General features: G+C 46.4%; 2 protein-coding genes across 2 annotated transcripts in view; one reads left to right on the top strand and one right to left on the bottom strand.

Annotated features, from left to right (window-relative positions):
• LOC143767341 (uncharacterized) overlaps positions 1-24,143 on the bottom strand; it is an 855,449-nt gene that overhangs the window by 709,038 nt on the left and 122,268 nt on the right. The window lies entirely within an intron of this gene.
• The window catches only part of LOC143767367 (uncharacterized), a 69,452-nt gene that overhangs the window by 11,598 nt on the left and 33,711 nt on the right, over positions 1-24,143 (top strand). The window contains exon 7 of the mRNA XM_077255652.1: positions 7,970-8,449. Within this exon, the coding sequence (XP_077111767.1) occupies positions 7,970-8,449 (480 nt within the window). The remainder of the gene's footprint in view (positions 1-7,969; positions 8,450-24,143) is intronic.

Here is a 24,143-nt window from a genome sequence, read left to right as displayed (position 1 = left end):
TGTCTGACTAGAAAAATAAGTAGAGACCAGAATCATATCGAGGCAGCATTGGAAAAATAGTGCTGGGAATTAGGAAGGTACTTAGGATTTTATAAGGGTGTGTACCCACGACGCCCTTTTAATGTCGGAAGAGCTGCCAAGTTTTAGTAAGAGAAGGAATACTGGCAGTGTTTTTCCTTGATTGTTTTGTGATCTCTGGCATCTTTTCTCTGTACTTTCACTTATTTTCCCTTGAAAAATTAACATGTGACTTCTTTTACCACTTAATGGTTTCCGAAACTTGAAGCAGTTAAAAGAAGAAACAAAACACGGAACATGTGCACAGCAATATTGTTTTTACATTCCTAGGTATGACCGTATGAGTCGCCCGCCAGGGCTGTGGGGTACTCTGTACCAGGTCCAGTACTTAAGGGGATGTGTTATGGCGGTGACCCGGTCCGTGGCCCTGGGCGCCCATGTTAAAAGGGAATTGAATAAAGTTTGTGTTTGTGATGCCACCTGTGGTATTCAGTCAGTGGGGACCGACGCTTCTTAAAGGGGTCCGATGGGGTGATGGTATGGCAGCTAGATGGTATAACTTCCCACAGGTGAAGTAGGTCCCCAGGGCTCCCGGTGTATAGGTGAAGATGGTGAATGGTGCAGTAAGAACGAGGACACAGGTTTGCAGTCTCCTTATCTGGTTTACTGAATCTTCAGGCAACCACAGTCCAGGGCACCAGATCACAGGTACAGGCAGGGTCCGGCCAGTTTGGAAGCGAATCCAGAGTCCCCTTTACCAGGTGGAGATGAAAGCCTTCCCTGAAGCGTGGTGGTGTTTTAGTCCCTTACTGCCTATGGCTTCTTATAAGGTCCTCACAGTTCCTCTCTGTCCCCCATATAGGTTAGGACACAATCCTGTATGACAGGTGACTCGAGCCTTTTTATAGGGTCTCTATCATGACTCGGGCTCTGTGTCACTGTGCCTCCTGGGTGTAAAGGCGGACAGGTGATTTATAATCCAGCTGTCCTGCCGGTTTCTGCTGTGCCTCCTACAGTCCGACACGGACTCGGTCTTCCGGCTACCGGAATCTGCGCTCAGCCAGGAACGTAGCCAAATCACTGCTAAGCTCCCCTGGTATCTCTCTCCTGTGCTTTGCTCTCCTGCACACTTTCCACAAACTGTCTATTCTTTCTCAGTTCTCTTTCTCCAGGAGCTGTAGCAACTCTGGCTACAGGGCCCTATCAGTCTTTCTGACACTCAAGGTCTGACTGCTCTCTTCTCTGACAGACTATCTGAAACTCTCTTTCCCTCCAGACCAGAATGTATTTATAGGAGAGTTCACCCTTAATCCGGGTTCAGAGCTCCCCCTTCTGGCCTGGAGTGTGAACATGTTGTGCATATGTGATTACCTGATAAAAGAGATATTTCATCGTTTCCAAGCGTGACATCACTCTCCTTGTGAGGAAAGCAATGGCGTCACATGTATTTTGAGGACTATAAAAAGCATCCCAAATTTTGGGGTGGAAAATCGGAAAAAAAATGTAAATAAAATGGTGGTGAGTCTTATAGTCTTAGTATAGGTAGCTTACTTGGGGGATGTTGATGGTGGATCGGGTTCACAGGAAGCAGAGTCTGTGCTGTAGTATGCCAACAGCAACAGGAAAAAGGGACATCGGCGGTGGAGTGGAGTCGCAGGATGCAGAGTCGGTGTTTCAGGAGGCTGGCAGCGGCAGAAGTGGGGCGATGCTGTGGGCTGGGAGGAGGGGGTGTACTGGCAGTGCGAGGCTGCGGGCTTTCGTAAGATGTCATCAGTAAGCAGAGTCCCTTCCCCATTGATTTCCCTGCTGTGGGCTTCGAGAAAATGTCTGCCGGATGCGCAGATTGAGATCTTTGGATCTCAGGAGCGAGATCTTAATCTGCGGTGGCCATTTTCCCGAAGCCCACCACAGGTATATCATTGGGGAAGGGACTGCTCAGTGCCACTGCTGGAACACCCTCTCCTCCCAGCCTGGAGCCCGCAGCTTCGCCCCATTCCTGCTACCGCCAGCTTCCTGAAACACCAACTCTGCATCCTGTGGCCTAGCTCCACTGTCACCGCCTTCAACTTTATAAGCTACTTTCCGATTATAAGACGTGCTCCCATCCCAAATTTGGAGGAAAAAGTGCGTCTTATAATCCCAAAAATTGGGTATATTCATTTTTTGCAGCTGGTTTGTGGATTTTTTCAGGAGGAATCCACCTGAAATGGACATCATGTTCACTTTGGACCTTTTTGCAGAGCAGAAACTCATAACTTTTTGAGGAGTTTTCAGTTTTTGAATAAGATTTGGAGAGTTTCCACTCAGTTTGTGCTCCAAAAAATTCTTCAAAAAGTCTTTTTGCCATATACCCTTAATAGAAGTTGTTCTCTACAGGTTTCCAAAATCTGAACCGTGACATTTTGAATCCCAATATAAAATAACTTTCTAGATCTCCTAACATCTAAACAATTTTTGACCTCTAATTCAATATAATGACCAGAAAAAGGTTATGTGGTAAGTGTTGGGTTTCAACAGTCATTCTGTGCTAACAGATTCACCTCAAGAAGAGAAATATGAAAAGCATTGGTAATCCAAAACAGATGCTGGTAGCTCACCAGATTGATCTGCCACATAGAGACCTAAAAATCATGGAGTCAGTTGAGAACATCAGCCCAATTCATCATTTGATTTATTGAAGTCACTTTTCTATTTTTTGTGTCTTGTATTCTCTGAAGGTTTTTGCACCATATTCTCAAATTATGCACCCTGTTCATGTATTTGGCACAAAATAGAAAAAAAATGCTTTTAGTTTTAGTCCATAACCAGTTATTGTGACATTTAAGCACCACAAAGTTGCAAGACCTTGAAAGAGTTGCAAAAATGTGCCAGATCGAAAACTCAGCCAGAAATCTAACTCCAGGCAGGAGTTGGAGTGAAATGCCCCTTTTACTAAATGTCTTTTTTTGGCATATTTCATGGATCTGTCTCAAGTATCTGGATGAGCAAAGTCATGGAGGAAAAATAAAAATGAAATATATGTTAAAAATAGGACCAAAATGTATACAGAATAATGTGCAAATATAAACACCAAATTACTCCATAAAAGTGGTTACTGTTACTGATAATGTTTTTTTGAGAAATGTTCTGCCACACTGAATGCACCAAAGTGTTCCAAGAACCAGTTTCCCAAACTAGACCACTGGGCCACATCATTCTGGTGCTTGTGAGAAGGCTGCATGGCCTAAACATGCTACCATGGCCTGCAGCATCTCCAGACTTGTCTCTCATCAAACACATCTGGTACGTCTTCAGTCAGCTATTGCAAAGGCAGTTGCCAGCAGTGGATCTTGATGATTTGTTTGTTCAAGTGCACTCAGCATTACACAAATTTCCTCAGATAACCTCACTGATATGATGCCAAGGCATGTAAGTGTCTGTATTTCTGCATGTGGCGCTCATACTCTATAATGAATAATTCGAGAAGACCTGAAAATATTTATTTCCATTTTTTCATCATTTGCATAGCATTAACATGTCTACCCATCCTGGTATTTCCATAATTCCATAAAGGGGTTGTCCCCTTCTTAAACTAAATGTTCGACCCCCTATAAAATAGTAAAGCATATACCGTATATACTCGAGTATAAGCCGACCCGAGTATAAGCCGACCCCCCCTAATTTTGCCACAAAAACTGGGAAAGCTTAATGACTCGAGTATAAGCCTAGGGTGGAAAATGCAGCAGCTACCGGTAAATGTCAAAAATAAAAATAGATACCAATAAAAGTAAAATTAATTGAGACATCAGTAGTTTAAGTGTTTTTGAATATCCATATTGAATCAGGAGCCCCATATAATGCTCCATCCAGTTCATGATGGGCCCCATAAGATGCTCCATACAAAATACGCTCCATATAATGCTCCATATTAAAATATGCCCCATATAATGCTGCACAAAGGTTAATAATGGCCCCATAAGGTGCTCCGCACATTATGCCCCATAAGGTGCTCCACACATTATGGCCCCATAAGATGCTCCACACATTATGGCCCCATAAGATGCTCCACACATTGTGGCCCCATGAGATGCTCCACACATTATGCCCCATAAGATGCTCCACACATTATGGCCCCATAAGATGCTCCACACATTATGGCCCCATAAGATGCTCCACACATTGTGGCCCCATGAGATGCTCCACACATTGTGGCCCCATATGATGCTCCACACATTATGCCCCATAAGATGCTCCACACATTATGGCCCCATAAGATGCTCCACACATTATGGCCCCATAAGATGCTCCACACATTGTGGCCCCATGAGATGCTCCACACATTGTGGCCCCATACGATGCTCCACACATTATGCCCCATAAGATGCTCCACACATTATGGCCCCATAAGATGCTCCACACATTATGGCCCCATAAGATGCTCCACACATTATGGCCCCATAAGATGCTCCACACATTGTGGCCCCATGAGATGCTCCACACATTATGCCCCATAAGATGCTCCACACATTATGGCCCCATAAGATGCTCCACACATTATGGCCCCATAAGATGCTCCACACATTGTGGCCCCATGAGATGCTCCACACATTGTGGCCCCATACGATGCTCCACACATTATGCCCCATAAGATGCTCCACACATTATGGCCCCATAAGATGCTCCACACATTATGGCCCCATAAGATGCTCCACACATTGTGGCCCCATGAGATGCTCCACACATTGTGGCCCCATGAGATGCTCCACACATTATGCCCCATAAGATGCTCCACACATTTGCCCCATTTGCTGTTGCTGCAATTAAAATAAAAAAAATCACATACTCCCCTCTCTTCTCTCAGGCCCCCGGCACCAGCGATAGTCACCTTCCTCATTCCACGCACCGCTCTGTCTTCCATCCTCTGCACTGACTGTTCAGGCAGAGGGCGGCGCGTACACTAATCGCGTCATCGCGCCCTCTGCCTGAACAGTCACAACCAGAGGACGGAAGACAGAGCAGCGCGCAGCGGTGGAATGAGGAAGGTGACTATCGCGCAATGCTCACCTCCCCCGATATACTCACCTGCTCCCGGTGCGGTCCTTGGCAGCGTCTCACTGTCAGATGGTCTCCGGGAGCCGGCGGCATCTTCCTGTGTTCAGCGGTCACGTACCGCTCATTACAGTAATGAATATGCGTGCATATTCATTACTTTAATGAGTGGTACCACGTGACCGCTGAACACAGGAAGAGCTGCCCGGAGACCATGGGACATGCAGGGACAGCGCCAGGAGCAGGTAAGTATGTCACCGCGCCGCTCCCCCCTCACCCACCGACCCCCCCGCCGACACTGACTCGAGTATAAGCCGAGAGGGTCACTTTCAGCCCAAAAAAGTGGGCTAAAAATCTCGGCTTATACTTGAGTATATACGGTACTCACCTATCAACACCCAATTAGAACTGGGGTCACTGTCTTCACCTTTGGACAAACTGAACATCAAGAGGAAGTCCAGGCTGCAGTTGATCCCTGGCTTCATCTTCATGTTCAGTTTGTCTGAAGGCAGAGACAGTGATGCCAGCGCTGATTGGTTGCCGGGCATCACGTGTCATTCCACCACATCACTACGGGAATGGCACCGGCATGGGGGTGAGTATATGCTTTATTATTTTATCGGGGCCGAACATTTAGTTTAAGAAGAGGTTGTCCTAGTAGCGGACAATCCCTTTAACTTTTCCATCTTGCTGCTGCAATTTCAATGTTCAGACAGAGGCGTATATAGTAGGGGGGCAGGCATGGCATCTGCCACGGGTATAGTCGACAGGGGGCCGACAGCTGTATCTTGCCACGCCCCAGACTGTCAGTCAAGCTGCTAGTTGGCTCAGTGAAGTTGTGGCGTGCCGGCTTCCAGTAAGCAGCTGTACTCGCGTCTTTCAGTCATACAATTGAAGCACTGACTCCCGGGTCAGCGCAAAGTCAGCACCTTGATCAGGTCGTGTGATCATGCTGCTGATGTCACTCGCCGGAACTGGAGAGGGGCGAAGAACATTGGTGGTAAGTGCTCCAGTGGTGCTGAATACACTGAAGATTTATTTTATTGGGGTGGGGCAGGGGCTTCAATGTTTGAAGACATAGTTTGGGGAGAAAGGAAGGAACAGGTGCAGGCACAACATGTGTGAGGGAGATTTGAGGACACAGTTTGGAGAGCAAGGAAGGGACAGGTGCAGACACAGTATGGGGGAGGGAGATTTGAGAACAGTTTGGGGAGCAAGGAAGGGACAGGTGCAGACACAATATGGGGAGCGGGAGAAATTTGAAGTCAAAATATGAGGTGCAAGAGGGGAGATAGGGCCATGTATGAGAAAACAGTGTAAGGTGATAGGTGCAGGCAAAGTATGGTGAGTGAAATGATGGGTGCAGACACAGAATGAGATGTAAGGGGGTATGTATATGGACACAGTGTGAGGAGCAAGGGTGATGGGTGCGGACACAGTATGAGGCAGTCGAGCAAATGTGTGAGGAGGCAGTATGGAGAGTGAGGGGGTATAAATGTGAGGAGACAGTATGGTTAGCAGGGAGGATGTGATAGGAGATAGTGTGAGGGATGGGGAAACGTGAGGAAACTATAAAGGGTAATAGAATGAGGAGCCAGTATGAGGGGAGAAAAGTGTGAGTGGGAACAAAATAGAGACTGAGTAGTGTGGGTGGGTAGCAAGGGGGCAGGTTTAAGGACATAGCCAGGAGGGAACAGTAAGCCAAGGATGGGGAATGTGATGAGCGAGCACAGTACAGAGACTGAGCCCCATAAGGAGGACCCAGTGTGAGAGAACAGTATGAAAAGGGGGGCCTAGTATGGAAAGGATGGGAGAGTGTGAAGGGCATGTAGCATTAGAGGGTCACATTTGTGTGGGTCATATTTTGTACAGGGAATATAGTGAGCGGCAATTAATTATTCAGAGTCTCACTGTAGGGCAGTGATTTTTATTCAGGAGCATTATAATGACACTGCTAATTTTAAGGGTATCGTGTGGGAATGTGCTGCAGAAGAAAGGAGATGTAACTTTGCAGAGATGAGCTGTGACTGTGAAATCATCATACAGTCTGGACAAGATGAAGAAAAAAAGAGAACGACGCCAATCAGAAACAATGTCTTCGATAACCCACCTTGATTTATATGTTGTTTTGTGATACTGACTAATTCTCATGTTTTTAATTATGTTAGTAGCATTAAAGGGGTTGTCCCAAGTTTGTGATGAGTCTGCAGTCATACTATGTGACTGCAGACTTCTGAATTCTCACAGTGTGCACTGTACTCTGTCAGGATTCTGTGGTGCCGGCGATTTGCGTACATGTGGTCACGTGCCAACTAGACATGTGTAGCCACACTCAATAAAAATTAATTGTGCGAGGCCGGACATGTCTAGTCGGAATGTTGCCAGAAGTATACAAAACGCATACTTGTGCCATGTGACTGGCCACCGGCAAGGGAGAATTCTAAGTGTGCAGTGCATGCGCTGTTAGAATTCAGAAGTCTGCAGTCACATAGAGCGACTGCATACTTTCATCTCAAATCTGGACAAGCCATTTAATTATAAAATAAAGCCCTGTAGCATGCCAGTCCTAACAGCGTGTAATATACTCACTGTCAGGATTCAGCTCTGCTTGCAGGTTCCAGCATTCATCATGGCCACTTCACTCATATGCGATTTTCATACTTATGGTCACGTGACAGCTAGCTTTTCTTCTTGCTTCTCTTAGTTTTTCACTGAACATTTGAAATAATTAGGAAGAGCAGCTCGTCGGCACATGATTAAGTGTGCCAACTGCATATGTGTTTGGGATGGGGGCGTGGCGCCAAACTAAATTCTTGCCCCCGGAAAACCTAGATACACCTCTGTGTTTCAAAGTGTAATATTAATTACATAATTTCAAGATAGTCTTATGGAAAAATAACAAATTATATTTTATTCTTGGCAGACGACTGTACCAGGAACTCAGAGGGTTATCTGAAATCTTCCGATTTTGAAAAAGATCATGGTTTCACACCAGATACACATAAAGACCATGCCATTAAACCAGATCTACCTCCAGTCCTTGACAGAAAAATGTTATCATCTGTTCCTTTTCAGCAGGTTTTATCTTCTGATTCGTCGAAGATTGATGTTCAACATTCAGTCTGTTATTTATTTTTTTCTCAAGACAATGCTCACAAAGTCCAAAAGCCATATTCATGTTCAGAATGTGGGAAATGTTTTGTACAGAAATTACATCTTGATTGGCATCATAGAACTCACACAAGGGGGAAGCCATATAAATGTTCAGAATGTGGGAAATCGTTTACTAAGAAATCAAATATTGATGCGCATCTGAGAATTCATACAGGGGAGAAGCCATTTATATGTTCAGAATGTGGGAAATGTTTTAACCAGAAATCAAATCTTGTTAGACATCACAGAAGTCACACAGGGTTAAAGACATAATAATCTTCAGAATGTTAAAATTCACAGAGAAATTACATGTTGCTGCATGTCAGAAAAATTAAGTAACCATTACATTTTCTCAAGACCATTTGTAAGAACCAATGCATGCTTTGTTTTCTCTTTTATAACCCAATATTTATTTTTGTGCTCTATGAGCTTATTTTCTTCATTTTTGTAATCACTTTTGAATGAACATTAAACAAGATTTGTTTTACCAAAACAATTCAATATTAATTTTCTTTCTTACCTCACCGTGCTCTTACTTAGAAAAATAAAATTTTCTTACTTTTCTAACTTTTTGGCTAGCCAAGCCAGTCCTGTTTTTTGTACTGTTTTTGTATGGTTTCCTTCTCCTTGTTCAAGGGGGAGTTTTGCTAAACATCTGTTGTCGAAGTCTCAGGAATTCCACATGAATTACTATAAGTCCCAAGGATCAGATGCAATGTACAGACAAATCAGGATTCGTGTCTCCAACCATAGAAAGACAGAGAGGACCATACATTGACAATTGGATCAGTCCATGAAAGGAAAAGACGTTCCTTAGGTGAGAAAAAGGAATTTAATCCTGATTATTCAAAGAAAAGTAATATAGAGTTAAAGGGAATCTCTCACCCCATTTTGGCCCTATAAGCTGGGCCACTGCCATCAGGGGCTTATCTACAGCATTCTTTAATGGTGTAGATAAGCCCCCGATATAACCTGAAAGATAAGAAAAACAAGATAGAATATAATCACCCAGGGGTGGTCCCAGTTCGCGACAGGAAGCAAAGAAGAGGACGTCATCGTATGAAGATGGGAGGCGCCGGACCCGGACCACAACGCCCATCAGACTGCACCGGGACCTCCCCTGGGTGAGCATAATCTAACTTGTTTTTCTTATCTTTCAGGTAACATCGGGGGCTTATCTACAGCATTACAGAATGCTGTAGAGAAGCCCCTGATGACGGTGGCCGCAGCTTAGGCTGCTTTCACACTAGTGTCGGGCACTGCATGTCGCAATGCGTAGTTGTGGAGAAAAAAACGCATCCTGCAAAGTTGCCAGCAGGATGCGTTTTTTCTCCATAGACTTTTATTAGCGACGCATTGCGACGCAGTGCCACACGTTGCAACCGTCGTGCGACGGTTGCGTCGTGTTATGGCGGACCGTCGGCACAAAAAAGTTACATATAAAGTTTTTTTGCACGTCGTGTCCGCCATTTTCGACCGCGCATGCGCGGCTGAAACTCCGCCCCCCTCCTCCCCGGACCTTACAATGGGGCAGCGGAAGCATCGTAAGATTGCTTCCGCTGCCCACGTCGGGCATTTTTTTCACAGTATGCGTCGGTACGTCGGGCCGACACAGCGCGACGGCCCCGTACCGACGCTAGTGTGAAAGCAGCCTTATAGGCCAAAAATGGGGTGCCTGATTCCCTTTAAGTTCGTTCATGGTCATACAGATGCACAATTATGATCTAGTTTGTATAGCCAATGTGAAGCAAAGAATCTTGCTCGGATAACACCTTATCCGATCACGTTCGCTCATCACTAATTGTCTTGAGTTACATTAAATGACTGTGGAACACCATTTAGCAATGGTAGTTTAGAGGTCTCAGCGCTGAGATCTCATCTCCCGAGATCTTGATGCCGTGATCTCCATCTGCGCATGCCCCACCCCACAGCCATTTTCCCGGAGTCCACCGCATAGGAAACCATAGAACTGCGGGGGCACTGGTCGGCACCCCCCCGCTGGTGGACACCACCCGCGGCTCCGGACACCACCCCCTGTGGCCTTCAGCAATGCTCCACTCTTTCCTCCTCCTGCCACGACCCTGGGACCCTGTTCCACCACGGCTGGTAAGGTATATCCACATTATAAGATGCACTCCATTTCCCCAAAAAAATTTGGGTGAGAAAAAGTGTGTATTATAATCCAAAAAATACTGTATTTTTCTAATCTCTCACCTGTTGAAAGAGGTTTTGAGACTTGTGCAAGGCACTTCATAGGGGTTTAATTTGCAGTAAAAGCAATTGAACACACTTTTGGATTCAACAAAATTATTTTGCAAACTCTGAATTTTACACTAAAACTTCTCTTTGAGAAAAAAATGTCCCAGGTGTGTCACATCAGAGATTTGCTCATTGGTTATTGTAATTGTCTCTCAATCAAATTGAGGTAGATTATGCTAGCACCATGCCAGATCCCTGCTCTGACAGGCATGTCATTTCACTCACCCGTGCTGCAGCCGGTTCCTTCCTTCCCCATGCTCTGAATGCGTCCAGCAGAGCTTCCAGCTGGGCACCCAACCATATTCCTTAGGGCACGCACGTGCGCACTCCCGCCCTCTTAAAGGGCCAGCGCATGCTCTTGCTTTTTCCTCCCCAGCCAATGGAAGTGCCTCAGCAACCTTCCTGTTCTGCAGTCTAAGTTGCGTACCAGTTCCTGCTGCACTCTGATGCAGATCTTGCCTCCTGCACTCTTGTGCAGACCCTGCCCACTCCACTATGGTGCAGATCTTCCCTGCTGCACTCTGGTGCAGATCCTGCCTGCTGCACTCTGGTGCAGATCCTGTCTGCTATACTCTGGTGCAGATCCTGTCTGCTGCACTCTGGTGCAAATCCTGTCTGCAGCACTCTGATACAAACTGCCAGCTGCACTCTGATTCAAGCTCTGCATGCTGCACCATCCAATGTGTCCTACTGGGTCCAGTTGCTGTGCATCCGTTGGTCTGTCCTGGAGTGGCACCTGGCGTTTATCAGGAGACAAGTCTAACCTCACCATCAGAGGCCCTAGTGAACAGTTTGGTGCTCTCTTAGTCATGCCTCTCCGGGCTCTCAGCGGTCCGTGGCACAGTGGTTCCACAAACCACGTCCATGACAGATTATAAGGCCAAATATGTTCTTCCTTGGTTGTTGCAATATGAGGGCAAACTCATGATTGTCTACAGTCTTTTCAGGATCCTAGTCCATCGTTTTTCAGACAGAATGCAGAGGTAACAGATGAATCAATTTTTGTAGATGGTTTCAGATTCCATTCAGATGGCACTAATATTCAGTGTATGCCATTTTATCCCAGAAGAGGATAGTTTGTAAAGCACAAATTTACAAGTAATTTTTCAGCTCAGAGGGAGAAGCTAGAAGCGGTAAAAATTGTACTACAGTTGAATGAAGCTGATAATCAGTGTCCCATTGTAATCTACCGTGATAGCTCCTATGTTGTTAGATCATTGACAGATTACTTGCCAGTTTGATAAAAGGAGGCTATGCAGATTCTTCTAATAAGGCTCTTGAATGTAGTGACTCACCAAGATAGCATCAAAAAATCGTAATGGTTTTGATATTTTCAAAGTTCCTGCCCATAAAAAATCTGAAGATTAATTATTTGTCAGAAATGCAACCGCATATATTTTAGACAAAGAGGGAGACCTGACAGGAGAAGTGTTTGAATCTGAATAATAATAATAATAATTTTATTTATATAGCGCCATCATATTCCGCAGCGCTTTACAACTTATAGAGGGGACTTGTACAGACAATAGACATTACAGCATAACAGAAATCACAGTTCAAAACAGATACCAGTAGGAATGAGGGCCCTGCTCGCAAGCTTACAAACTATGAGGAAAAGGGGAGACACGAGAGGTGGATGGTAACAATTGCTTTAGTTATTTGGACCAGCCATAGTGTAAGGCTCGGGTGTTCATGTAAACTGCATGAACCAGTTAACTGCCTAAGTATGTAGCAGTATAGACACAGAGGCTATTGACTGCATAAAGTGTATGAGAACATGATGCGAGGAACTTGATTGTTTTTTTTTTTTTATTAGGACACACAGGGATAGTTAGGTTAATGCGTTGAGGCAGTAGGCCAGTCTGAACAAATGCGTTTTTAGGGCACGCTTAAAACTGTGGGGATTGGGGATTAATCATATTAACCTAGGTAGTGCATTCCAAAGAATCGGCGCAGCACGTGTAAAGTCTTGGAGACGGGAGTGGGAGGTTCTGATTATTGAGGATGCTAACCTGAGGTGATTAGCGGAGCGGAGGGCACGGGTAGGGTGGTAGACTGAGACCAGAGAGGAGATGTAGGGTGGTGCTGAGCCATGGAGTGCTTTGTGGATGAGGGTAGTAGTTTTGTACTGGATTCTGGAGTGGATGTGTAGCCAGTGTAATGACTGGCACAAGGTAGAGGCATCGGTGTAACGGTTGGTGAGGAATATGATCCTGGCAGCAGCATTCAGGACAGATTGGAGCGGGGAGAGTTTGGTAAGAGGGAGGCCGATTAGTAGAGAGTTACAATAGTCCAGACGAGAATGAATAAGTGAGACAGTAAGAGTTTTTGCAGAGTCGAAAGTAAGAAAAGGGCGAATTCTAGAAATATTTTTGAGATGCAGATAAGAAGAGCGAGCCAGTGATCGGATGTGGGGGGTGAATGAAAGCTCAGAATCAAGGATGACCCCAAGGCAGCGGGCATGTTGCTTGGGAGTGATGGTGGAACTGCACACGGAGATGGCAATGTCAGGCAAAGGTAGGTTAGTAGAGGGAGAGAACACGAGGAGTTCAGTTTTTGACAGGTTAAGTTTCAGATAGAGGGAGGACATGATGTTAGAGACAGCGGTAAGACAATCACTGGTGTTTTCTAAGAAGGTCGGAGTGAAAGCAGGAGAAGAGGTGTATAATTGGGTGTCGTCAGCATAGAGATGGTACTGGAAACCAAATCTACTGATTGTTTGTCCAATAGGGGCAGTATACAAAGAGAAGAGGAGGAACCCCAACAGTAAGGGGAAGGGGAGAGGAGGAGGAACCAGCAAAACATACAGTGAAGGATCGGTCAGAGAGATAGGAGGAGAACCAAGAGAGAACGGTGTCCTTGTTGCCGATGGAGCGGAGCATAGTGAGGAGGAGCTGATGATCCACAGTGTCGAATGCTGCGGAAAGATCCAAGAGAATTAGCATGGAGTAGTGACCATTAGATTTAGCTGTTAGTAGGTCATTAGAGACTTTAGTGAGGGCAGTTTCAGTAGAGTGTAAAGAGCAGAAGCCAGATTGAAGAGGGTCGAGAAGAGAGTTATCTGAGAGATAGCGGGTAAGACGGGAGTGGACCAGGCGTTCCAGGAGTTTAGAGATGAAGGGAAGATTTGAGACAGGTTTATAATTAGCATGTAGGATAGCTGCGGAGACACCATCATGTGTTTCTCAACGCAAGCAGTGAATAGCCAGACCTTTCCCCGGGAAGGAACAACCACGGGAAGGGCAGCATCCAGTAAAGGAAAACATCCAATACAGGAAAACCACCTATGCCAAGCATGGTATCCATCCACAGACAGCTGTTTCGGGGTGTTTGCCCCTCATCAGTGTGGAGTAGTAATCTGGCTATTAGGAGCAGTGCCTAGTAAAAGGCTGTAAAGACACAGATGATTGGCCTCGGGGAGACCAAAACATCCAACACCGCGGAGACACCATCACGTGTTTCTCAACGCAGTGATCCAGAACACTGCCCCCATCCCTTATGGGAAATATGCAAACGCATGTAGGATAGCTGCGGAGACACCATCACGTGTTTCTCAACGCAAGCAGTTGCGTTGAGAAACACGTGATAGTGTCTCCGCGGTGTTGGATGTTTTGGTCTCCCCGAGGCCAATCATCTGTGCCTTTACAGCCTTTTACTAGGCACTGCTCCTAATAGCCAGATTCCTACTCCACACTGATGAGGGGCAAACACCCCGAAACAGCTGTCTGTGGATGGATACCATGCTTGGCATAGGTGGTTTTCCTGTATTGGATGTTTTCCTTTATTGGATGCTGCCCTTCCCGTGGTTGTTCCTTCCCGGGGAAAGGTCTGGCTATTCACTGCTTGCGTTGAGAAACACGTGATGGTGTCTCCGCAGCTATCCTACATGCGTTTGCATATTTCCCATAAGGGATGGGGGCAGTGTTCTGGATCACTGCGTTGAGAAACACGTGATGGTGTCTCCGCGGTATTGGATTTTGGTCTCCCCGAGGCCAATCATCTGTGCCTTTACAGCCTTTTACTAGGCACTGCTCCTAATAGCCAGATTCCTACTCCACACTGATGAGGGGCAAACACCCCGAAACAGCTGTCTGTGGATGGATACCATGCTTGGCATAGGTGGTTTTCCTGTATTGGATGTTTTCCTTTATTGGATGCTGCCCTTCCCGTGGTTGTTCCTTCCCGGGGAATGGTCTGGCTATTCACTGCTTGCGTTGAGAAACACGTGATGGTGTCTCCGCAGCTATCCTACATGCGTTTGCATATTTCCCATAAGGGATGGGGGCAGTGTTCTGGATCACTGCGTTGAGAAACACGTGATGGTGTCTCCGCGGTGTTGGATGTTTTGGTCTCCCCGAGGCCAATCATCTGTGCCTTTACAGCCTTTTACTAGGCACTGCTCCTAATAGCCAGATTCCTACTCCACACTGATGAGGGGCAAACACCCCGAAACAGCTGTCTGTGGATGGATACCATGCTTGGCATAGGTGGTTTTCCTGTATTGGATGTTTTCCTTTATTGGATGCTGCCCTTCCCGTGGTTGTTCCTTCCTGGGGAAAGGTCTGGCTATTCACTGCTTGCGTTGAGAAACACGTGATGGTGTCTCCGCAGCTATCCTACATGCGTTTGCATATTTCCCATAAGGGATGGGGGCAGTGTTCTGGATCACTGCGTTGAGAAACACGTGATGGTGTCTCCGCGGTGTTGGATGTTTTGGTCTCCCCGAGGCCAATCATCTGTGCCTTTACAGGTTTATAATTAGCGGCACAGTTTTGGTCGAGGGAGGGTTTTATAAGTAATGGATGTATGATGGCATGCTTAAATGAGGAGGGAAAAATACCGGAAGTGAGGGAAAGGTTGAATATTTTTGTTATGTGAGATGTGACAGCCGGGGAAAGGGACTGGAGGGGTTGTGACGGAATGGGGTCACTGGTGCAAGTGGTCGGGCGAGAAGATGCAAGGAGCCTGCTTACTTCTTCTGTAACTGGTTCAAAGTCAGAGAGTGAACTAGATGCAGTGGGGGAGGGAGGACAGTGCCTGGTATGAAGAGATTGAGAGATGATTTCCTGTCGAATGTGGTCAATTTTTTCTTTGAAGTAATTGACCAGATCGTCAGCGAGGAGATCTGTGGTTGGGGCCTGCTCTCTTTGGTTGAGTAGGGACTGGAAAGTGTCGAAAAGACGTTTAGGGTTATTGGACAGCGAGGTGATGAGGGTGTTGAAATAGGTTTGTTTGGAGAGGTGAAGGGCAGAGTTGTATGTTTTTAGCATGAACTTATAATGGATGAAATCTTCGGGTAGATTAGATATTCTCCACAGATGTTCGGTGCACCTGGAGCACCGCTGCAGGAAACGTGTTTGCAGCGTGTGCCACGGTTGTCGCCGTCTGTGTCGAGTTGCTCTATTTATAGGAGGAGCAGCTTCATCCAGGGCACTTTGCAGGGTTTCATTGTAATGCTTCAGAGCAGAATCGGGACATGAGATGGAGGAGATTGGGGCCAATGAGGACTGCAAGTTTTTCATAAGTTTCTGGGTGTTAATGGCCTGTATGTTTCTATAAGTGTGGAAAGTGGGGGTGACCTGAGCGGGGTGGAAGTTCTTGATAGAGAATGAAAGAAGGTTGTGGTCAGAGAGCGGGAGAGGGGAGTTTGTGAAATCATCCACTGAGCAGAGCCGGGAGAAGACCAAGTCAAGGGAATTTCTATCTTCATGCATTGGAGAGTTAGTATGCTGCGAGAGGCCGAAAGAGGAGGTTAGAGATAAAAGGTGAGAAGCAATGGGGATGTTGAAATCACCCATGATAAGGGTGGGGGTGTCACAGGAGAGAAAGTGTGGAAGCCAGGTGGCAAAATGATCCAGGAACTGATGAGAGGGGCCAGGAGGACGATACACCACCGCCACTCGCATGGAGAAGGGGACGTAGAGTCTGACAGCATGGACCTCAAAGGAAGGGAATACAAGTGAGGGTACTTGGGGGATAACTTGGAAGGTACATTTGGGTGAAAGGAGCAGACCAACGCCTCCACCTGCTCTGTTGTCCGATCTTGGGGTATGAGAAAAGTGTAGTCCACCATATGAGAGAGCAGCAGCAGCGGTGGTGTCTGACTGCTGGATCCAGGTTTCAGTAAGAGCCAGGAGATTAAGAGAATTAGAAAGGAAGAAATCATGAATGAAGGAGAGTTTATTACACACAGAGCGAGAATTCCAAAGAGCACAATTGAAAGAGACAGAAGGCATGCATGGAATATTAATAAGGTTAGAGGGGTTTCTGGGTCTAGCAGTTGGGAGGTTTGACTGGCTATAACATGGGGGGCCGGGGTTTGGAGAGATGTCTCCAGCGACTAGGAGAAGGAGGATAGAAAGAGTGAGCAGATGGTTAAGTGATTTGTGAGAGCGTCCCTTGTGTTGCATGGTGGGACTGAATGGATCTGCGCTGTTAAGCAAGGTGAACAGAGCATGAGTGCTATACATAGGAGAGGCAAGGACAGAGGGGCCGATATGGATGGAGTTTAAAGAGTTTATGCAAGGGCGGTGAGTGAATGCATCAGCCAGAATATAGATTATACAGATACATATGGTGAGTATTTGTTCTGTTTCAAGTGAATAGGGAATAGGTTTAGTTTTTCTTACTTGTCTCCTGCCCTGTCTAACTGCCATGTTATAACTGCTGCATACTTAGAAAAAAAATACTTTGAATAAAACTACACGAATAATAGTGCACGAATGCACCCCTGCATGAATGCATCCCCAAGCTATGTCTACATTTATAGAAGGCTAGCTCTTAGATCTCACTTTTTTTTTTTCTCTCCCCCTCTAATTACCAATCAATCTAACTCAGTTGAGACAGCAGGACACAATAAATGTAGTGATCAGATAAACAAATGTCCAGGTCTACATGGATCATAAACCCCTTTGAAACAGTTATGTGATCTCTCTACATAGGGACAATCAAAAGTGAGTTAAATATCTATAAACACAAACAAATGCATAATAAGATGACTAACATATATAGATATATGCAGGATTCTGAACCTCTTGATGTTTCAGCATTTCAAAAGACAGATACGCATATCCCTTATTTCCCTGGAAGAACAAAAAGACACATCTCTTGTTGCTTCCCAGGTTGATCCAAAACCTCCCTTTGTTTGTAAAAACGGGGTTTTGTGTCATTACTTTCCACATGAATCATTTTTTCCACACCTCAAACAGATGCCTTTGCAGGGTCCAAATTGTTGCAATTGTTGAAAGAATTTTTGAAAACTATTCTTCCTTTTGGTGCATCAGGAATGCAGAGGATGGAGCCACCATGTGAATCCAAATTCAAAACAGGGGCTCTAGTGCTGGTTAAAACTTTCAGGAATAGTGGACCTTGGAAAAGTAACTCGGAAAGTCCCTTTGAGATATTCAAAACCATGGGACAAGTTATGATTCTGGCCAACAAATATCAAATATGAGCAAATATACCCGCAGACAACAAAGCGTGTGGGTACATGTTGATCAATGCAAATTTTATGTTGCAAAATAATCATACTGCATTTCTCTTTAGGAACAAATGGATTATGAAACACCATGTCTTTGAATGATGGAATTCAACACCAATCCTTCAGAAAACAAGGACATTTCACAGGAAAAGCTATTATCTGATGGGAATCACATTTCTGCTATTTTGTATTGCTTCAATAGTGAACTAAGCGGAAAACATTTTCCATCAAGGGACACACATACTAGTGAAGTGAATGAACGTATCAAAGTAACTACATTCACAGAAACCTAGGGGAACTAGTCTTCAAAATCTAGAAGAAGAAATACCAGAAGATTCAGTAGATATTACTGGGAACCGGAGGCGTAGCTAGGGTTTTGGTTCAAGGGGGCGAAACTTCTGAGTGGGCCCCTAACCAGGTAACCTTGATTATAACTGGGTGACGCTCCCCAATAGTGGTGGAGAACCTCAGCAGATGACCACGCTGTTACTGAAGATAATCTCTATATAAAGACCAATATTGATATTACCGCCATATGGTCAGTGGTAGTTACCAGCCCTACAGAACATATAAGAGATCTCACAGCACAGTTATAGAAAATGTCTTACAGGTGACGATCTTTCTGATGGAATCATTCACTTTTTCCATCTAGCCCACACCGACATAATAACTTCTTCCAGCCACGACTCGGCTGCAGAGATTACAACAAATGCACATTTCACTTCTCATATTCCAGCCCCATCACCATCTATTCCCAACCTGCACAAACTCCTCATCCTGCTTATACCCCAATACTGAGCCGCTGCTGCCATATGTGTCCCTTTTACTGCACCGGCTGTGTGGTTCTCTGTGCCTTCTAAATTCTAAAGCACCCCTCTATAATATATTAATGCCGGGTGCAAGTGCCCTAGAAAACAGTGCCCATATTTTGCCCCCTAGAAAGTAACATTGCCCTGAGTTCCCCTATAGCAATAAGTGCCCACTAAACATTTAATAATGTCCCGAGTCTCCCCCCTGTACAGCTCCCCTATGCACAGTATGATGTTCTCTTATACATAGTATAATGCCCCCTCACTGTATAGTACCACCCACACAGTATACTGACCCCTTAGTAGCCTCCAAACTGTTTGATGGCTCCAACAATGTATAATGACCCCCACACTGTAATCTCCATTACTGTATGATGGCCCCCTAGATAGCCTCCATATACAGTAGCATAATGTACCAAATAGTCCACAATATAGTATAATGCACTCCCCATAGGCAGACTCTATAGCATAAGGCAGCTCCCATAGTCAGACCCTATAAAAAGGCAGCCCCCATAGTCAGACCCTGTAATAAGGCAGCCCCCATAGTCAGACCCTGTAATAAGGCAGCACCCCCCTAGTCAGACTCTGTAATAAGGCAGCCCCCATAGTCAGACCCTGTGATAAGGCAGCCCCCATAGTCAGACCCTGTAATCAGGCGGCACTCCCATAGGCAGATCCTGTAATAAGGCAGCACCCATGAAAAAAATATAAATAAATACTCGCCTCTCTTCTTCCTGGTTCTTGCGCTGCAGTGCTCCTGCTGATCTCTGGACCTCGGGCGCCGGGGAGTGACATCATCGCGCCCGTTGTCAGTGTCGGCGACGTCAGACACCGACACTGACGGGGATGATAGGAGAAGGAGCGTAACGCTCCTCCCATCAATGCGGTCAGCTGTAGTGGCATGTAGCCGATACAGCTGAACCAGGGATGACGGGCGGGGGCCCCCTGCGGGGCCCCCCACCTGCTCAGGGGCCCGTAGCGGCCGGGCGGCAGAGCAGGGGGATCGATTCTCCCTGCTCTGCCGCAGAATGTAAGTGTATCGACGCTCTGTGCACGCCGATACAGTTACAGTAGCGTAGCTCCGTGTGGGGCCCCTCAGAGCGCCGGGCCTGGGGAGCATGCACCCTTTGCCTCCCCCCGGTAACTACGCTACTGCTTGGAACATTTGTTTAGGTTATGGTGTAAAATGCTGTATTGAGCTACACTTCATAGATGACACTGACATAATTTTACATACGACCACAGGACTTAAGACTTGGTTTACACAGTTACAAGGAGAATATATACATAATAATAAGACATGCACATGGGAATGAAATCCTACAGATGTGTTATACTGGAATATAGAGATTAACCCCTTAGTGACGCCTTTTAACGGCGGCAGTTAAGGGTACTTATTCCTCAGCACCGCCTTTTAACGGCGATGAGAAATAAGGGTATAGCGCCCCCCAGCATCGGAAACTCTCTAGGGTCTCGGTTACCAGGGATAGCTGAGACCCCAAAGAACATTGTGGCATAGCAACTGGTCATGTGATTAATGAGAGGCATGTATCGCAGAGGTGGGTGGCCCTGTGATGGAAGCCTGGACATGTTTTGCTCAAGCAGATCTACTGCTAAGAGATTTGTTTTACATTAGGAAGGCTTCCAGATGATTGGAGAGATGGGTGGGTCCAGTCACCTACAAGCCCACCCAAAGAAGTGTGTCTGAAAGCCTAAGATGGTTTTGTGTTTAAGGACCTGTGGTGATGTCACGCTCACCTGACTAGCTATGTGATAGGTACCTGGGTGTGGTTACACCTATGTAATGGAGGTGTGTTTGTCACATGGGAGAGACTACTGGCTAGTCTGAGCCAGAGCAAGGAGGCCTGTGAGATGCCTCTGGAATGGACGGTTTGATAACCATGTGTGATACTGACCGGGGTCAGTGAGAAACGTCTGTGGGATACCTCTGAGGATAAGAGGTATCCAGGAACCTGTGTGGCACCAACAGGTAATGGAAAGGGATCCGTGTTATACTGACCGGGGTCAGAGAGAGAAAGAGAGACTGTGTTTACGTTACTGTATGGGATACCTCCGAGGATAAGAGGCATCTGGGAACCTGTGTGAAGGTCCCCAACAGATAACGGACAGAAATCCATGTTATGCTGACCGGGGTCAGTGAGGGACTGTGGTAAAGCTGAATATGTACAGACGATGTTCAGGCTGTTGCAAATTACCAAGTTCCTGAGGATGTGGTTTATGCTGATGTGAAATAAACCTAAGAGACTGTTGTTTGTAAGAAAACCGTGCCTGAGTGCGTTTATCCCATTGTCAAGCGAGTGTCCCCCCAAGACACGCAGTAAGCGTTATCTTACATATGGTGGAGAATGTGGGCAACGGTCCAGGAAGCACGTGCGGAGTTAATTGTTGTGAATTCTGCTCTTGGGCTCCCTCCGGTGGTTGTTAGTGGTAGTGCAGTTGTCTTGGGGTTGTAATCCTGGGCAGGTGTTTCTGCTGATTGCAGCTTTACTAGGTATTTAGGTGTGCAGGATCCATTACTCCTGGCCAGTTGTCCATTGTTCTTGGAGGGATTGCATCTCTCTCTGGTTCCTCATGCTCTGCTGCCAATTTAGCTAAGATAAGTGTCTGTTTTTTTGTCTCTGTGCACACATGCAGTGTGCTTTGCAATTCAGTGCAATTCATTGTGGTTTTGTCCAGCTTAGACTTTGTTTGGATTTTTCAGTCATGCTGGATTCTCAGGAGTTGCAGATATACTTGCTATGTCTTTAGTTAGATGTAGTATATTTGTATTTTCTGCTGTGGATATTTTTAGGATTTTAATACTGACCGCTTAGAATTCTGTCCTATCCTTTTCTATTTAGCTAGAAGTGCCTCTTTTGCTAAATTCTGTTTTTCTGCCTGCGTGTGTCTTTCCTCTTATACTCACAGTCAATATTTGTGGGGGGCTGCCTATCCTTTGGGGTTCTGCTCTGAGGCAAGATAGAATTCCCATTTCCACCTATAGGGGTATTTAGTCCTCCGGCTGTGTCGAGGTGTCTAGGACATGTTAGGTACACCCCACGGCTACTTCTAGTTGCGGTGTCAGTTTAGGGTTTGCGGTCAGTACAGATTTCCACCTACTCCTGAGAAAGTCTCTCATGCTGCTCCAAGATCACCGGCTCACAACAGTTAATGCCTGTAACTCGGCGGGGTTACAAAGTTGACAAGCGTCTTGCGGTGGATCTGCGGGTCCACGAAGGTGACAAGTGTCTTGCTGTGGATCGGCGGGTCCACGAAGTCTGTGGTGGAGCCATACAGAGCATTGTGGAGTGTAGCTGCAAGTGCAGCAAGAGGTTCCGCATCAACCGGAGCTGCAGTGGCGGCAGCAGCAGCAGGAACTGGTGAGGTGTTGAAAAAACATTGCTGGACCAGATCATGCAGACTCTTAAAGGGCCAGTGCAAGCCCAGAGACATTTTTTTTCTGTACTGTGCGAACTGGGGCCTGAGAGTACCATGGGGAGTGGTGTCCATAAAAGTGGTGGTGAATGGGAAGTTGATGAAGTGTGGGGTTGCTCAGAGGAGAAACAGAGCGGTCGTATGGAAGCCCCACTACAGCAGCCGGCTGTGGGGATTCTTGGTAATAGGAAGCATAAGAAGGAGGTAGCACCACCTAAAGGTGATAGTCCAGAGTGACTGGAAGAAAGTGTAGGTCTGACCAACTCAGGGACTTGGCAGAGGTGACCAAAGGTGTGACCATTGAAGACGGGGAAGCTCCAGGAATGGGGTCCGACACTGTTAGAAATGGGGCCTGCTGTTACCAGTTTGACCGAGTGGGTGGTGGTGACTCACATTTAGATGTTGATGTGCTAGTTGAACAGAATGGAGCTGACACCCAGATGGAGAGTGACTTGAGTTTTTTCCATACTGTGGGGCGTGATACAGAATCCGGGGGTGACTGTGACTCTGAGAAATTAAGTGAGTACAGTAAAGAAGAGCCCCACAAGAAGGGCAAGACCTCCCGTCGCCGGAGAAAGAAGGGCGACAAGGAAGTTGTTCAAGTGACTCTGGATGATAATAGAAGGTTGTGTACTTCTACCTCCCATATGAGTTCTCTTTCAGACACTGAAGAGATTGGGAAGGAAGGTGACATGTCGTTGCCCCTAGCAACCGTTAGGGTGGAGTCGGATGAGCTGCCAGTTGATGGCGCTGTAGGAGAAGAAAACCTGGAGAGCGCTGGTGTAGTGAGACTCCACAGATGTCATGAGGAACTGACCTGTTGTAGACCCATGTCTGCGGTGACAGAGAGGGGTGAAATAGCGGAGTGTGAAGTTCTCTAAAGTCCACGAGAATCGGGACGAGGCTAAGGTTGTCACTACTGAGACCCAAGAGAGGTTTGAACCTATTGATGAAGAAATAGGTAAAACTCTGAAGCGGCAGAGTATGGGTGAGCAAGTAGGCCCATCTGAAAATCTAACTAAAGAACTGGTGGTGCGACATGTGCTGGCCAAAAGAGAGCAGGACCATGAGATAGAGATGATTAAAGAGACAGTGAAAAACCATGTTGAAAGAGAAAGGGTGCTGAGGCAAGTGGTTGAGCACAGGGTGGATGAGCTGGAGAAGGAAGTCTCTGAGCTAAGAGGTCACCTGTCAACATGGCAGGGTGTGAATAATGCCTTAAGGTAATATGTGGAAGTGCTCAGAGAAGCATTAAGAGGTCTTCTGGCAGAGGAGAAGATCGTGGTCGCAGACTTACAGCGGCAGTGCCAGAGTGGTAATGAGGCGGAGCTGCCAATGCCCATCTTGGCGAAGGCTCGTGCAGAAGTAGAAGCTGAGGAAGAGTTTTCACTAAAAGCAGAACAAGACAGTCACCCGGTCGTGGCAGATGTCTTGATGGAAATGTCCGAGGCAAAACGGGAGCCATCAGTCCATGAAGAAAGTGAGACCTCGCTCTCCAAGTGCGTGATAGAGCTACCCGAGGACGTGCGGGATGCATGTACCAGTGAGGGTGTGCATGAGGCCTTTAGAAAGGCAGTAGAAGCATGTAGTGTGCACTGGGCACCAGAGACGAAACAGTTGGTGATACTGTCAACTAAGGAAGTCACAGTGAAGCGGGTGGCTGTCCTGAGGGATATGCATCTACAATGCCTCTGCACAAGACAGATGATCATGCTGAAGAATGATGAAGCCGCTCGACGTCTGGAGCTAGCAAGAGAAGCTCAAAATTGTCTCTGCTTGGTGGAAGAAATCATTCTGGTACTCAGAAATTTGGTGGGGAAAGTCATTGGAAGGCTTGGGAGAGGCGGATCCATGGAGAGTCTTGGGAATATCCGGATGCTCCTGGGGCATGGCGTACCTAAAAGAAGTGGAACAGCTAAAACGTGAGAGGGAGCAGATCAACAGACAGCTGCAGGAAATGG

Source organism: Ranitomeya variabilis, chromosome 4 (genome assembly GCF_051348905.1).
Source record: "Ranitomeya variabilis isolate aRanVar5 chromosome 4, aRanVar5.hap1, whole genome shotgun sequence".
NCBI classification, from domain to species: domain Eukaryota; kingdom Metazoa; phylum Chordata; class Amphibia; order Anura; family Dendrobatidae; genus Ranitomeya; species Ranitomeya variabilis.
Note: the sequence above shows the minus strand (reverse complement) of the source record. Positions and strands in the feature narration are given on the sequence as shown.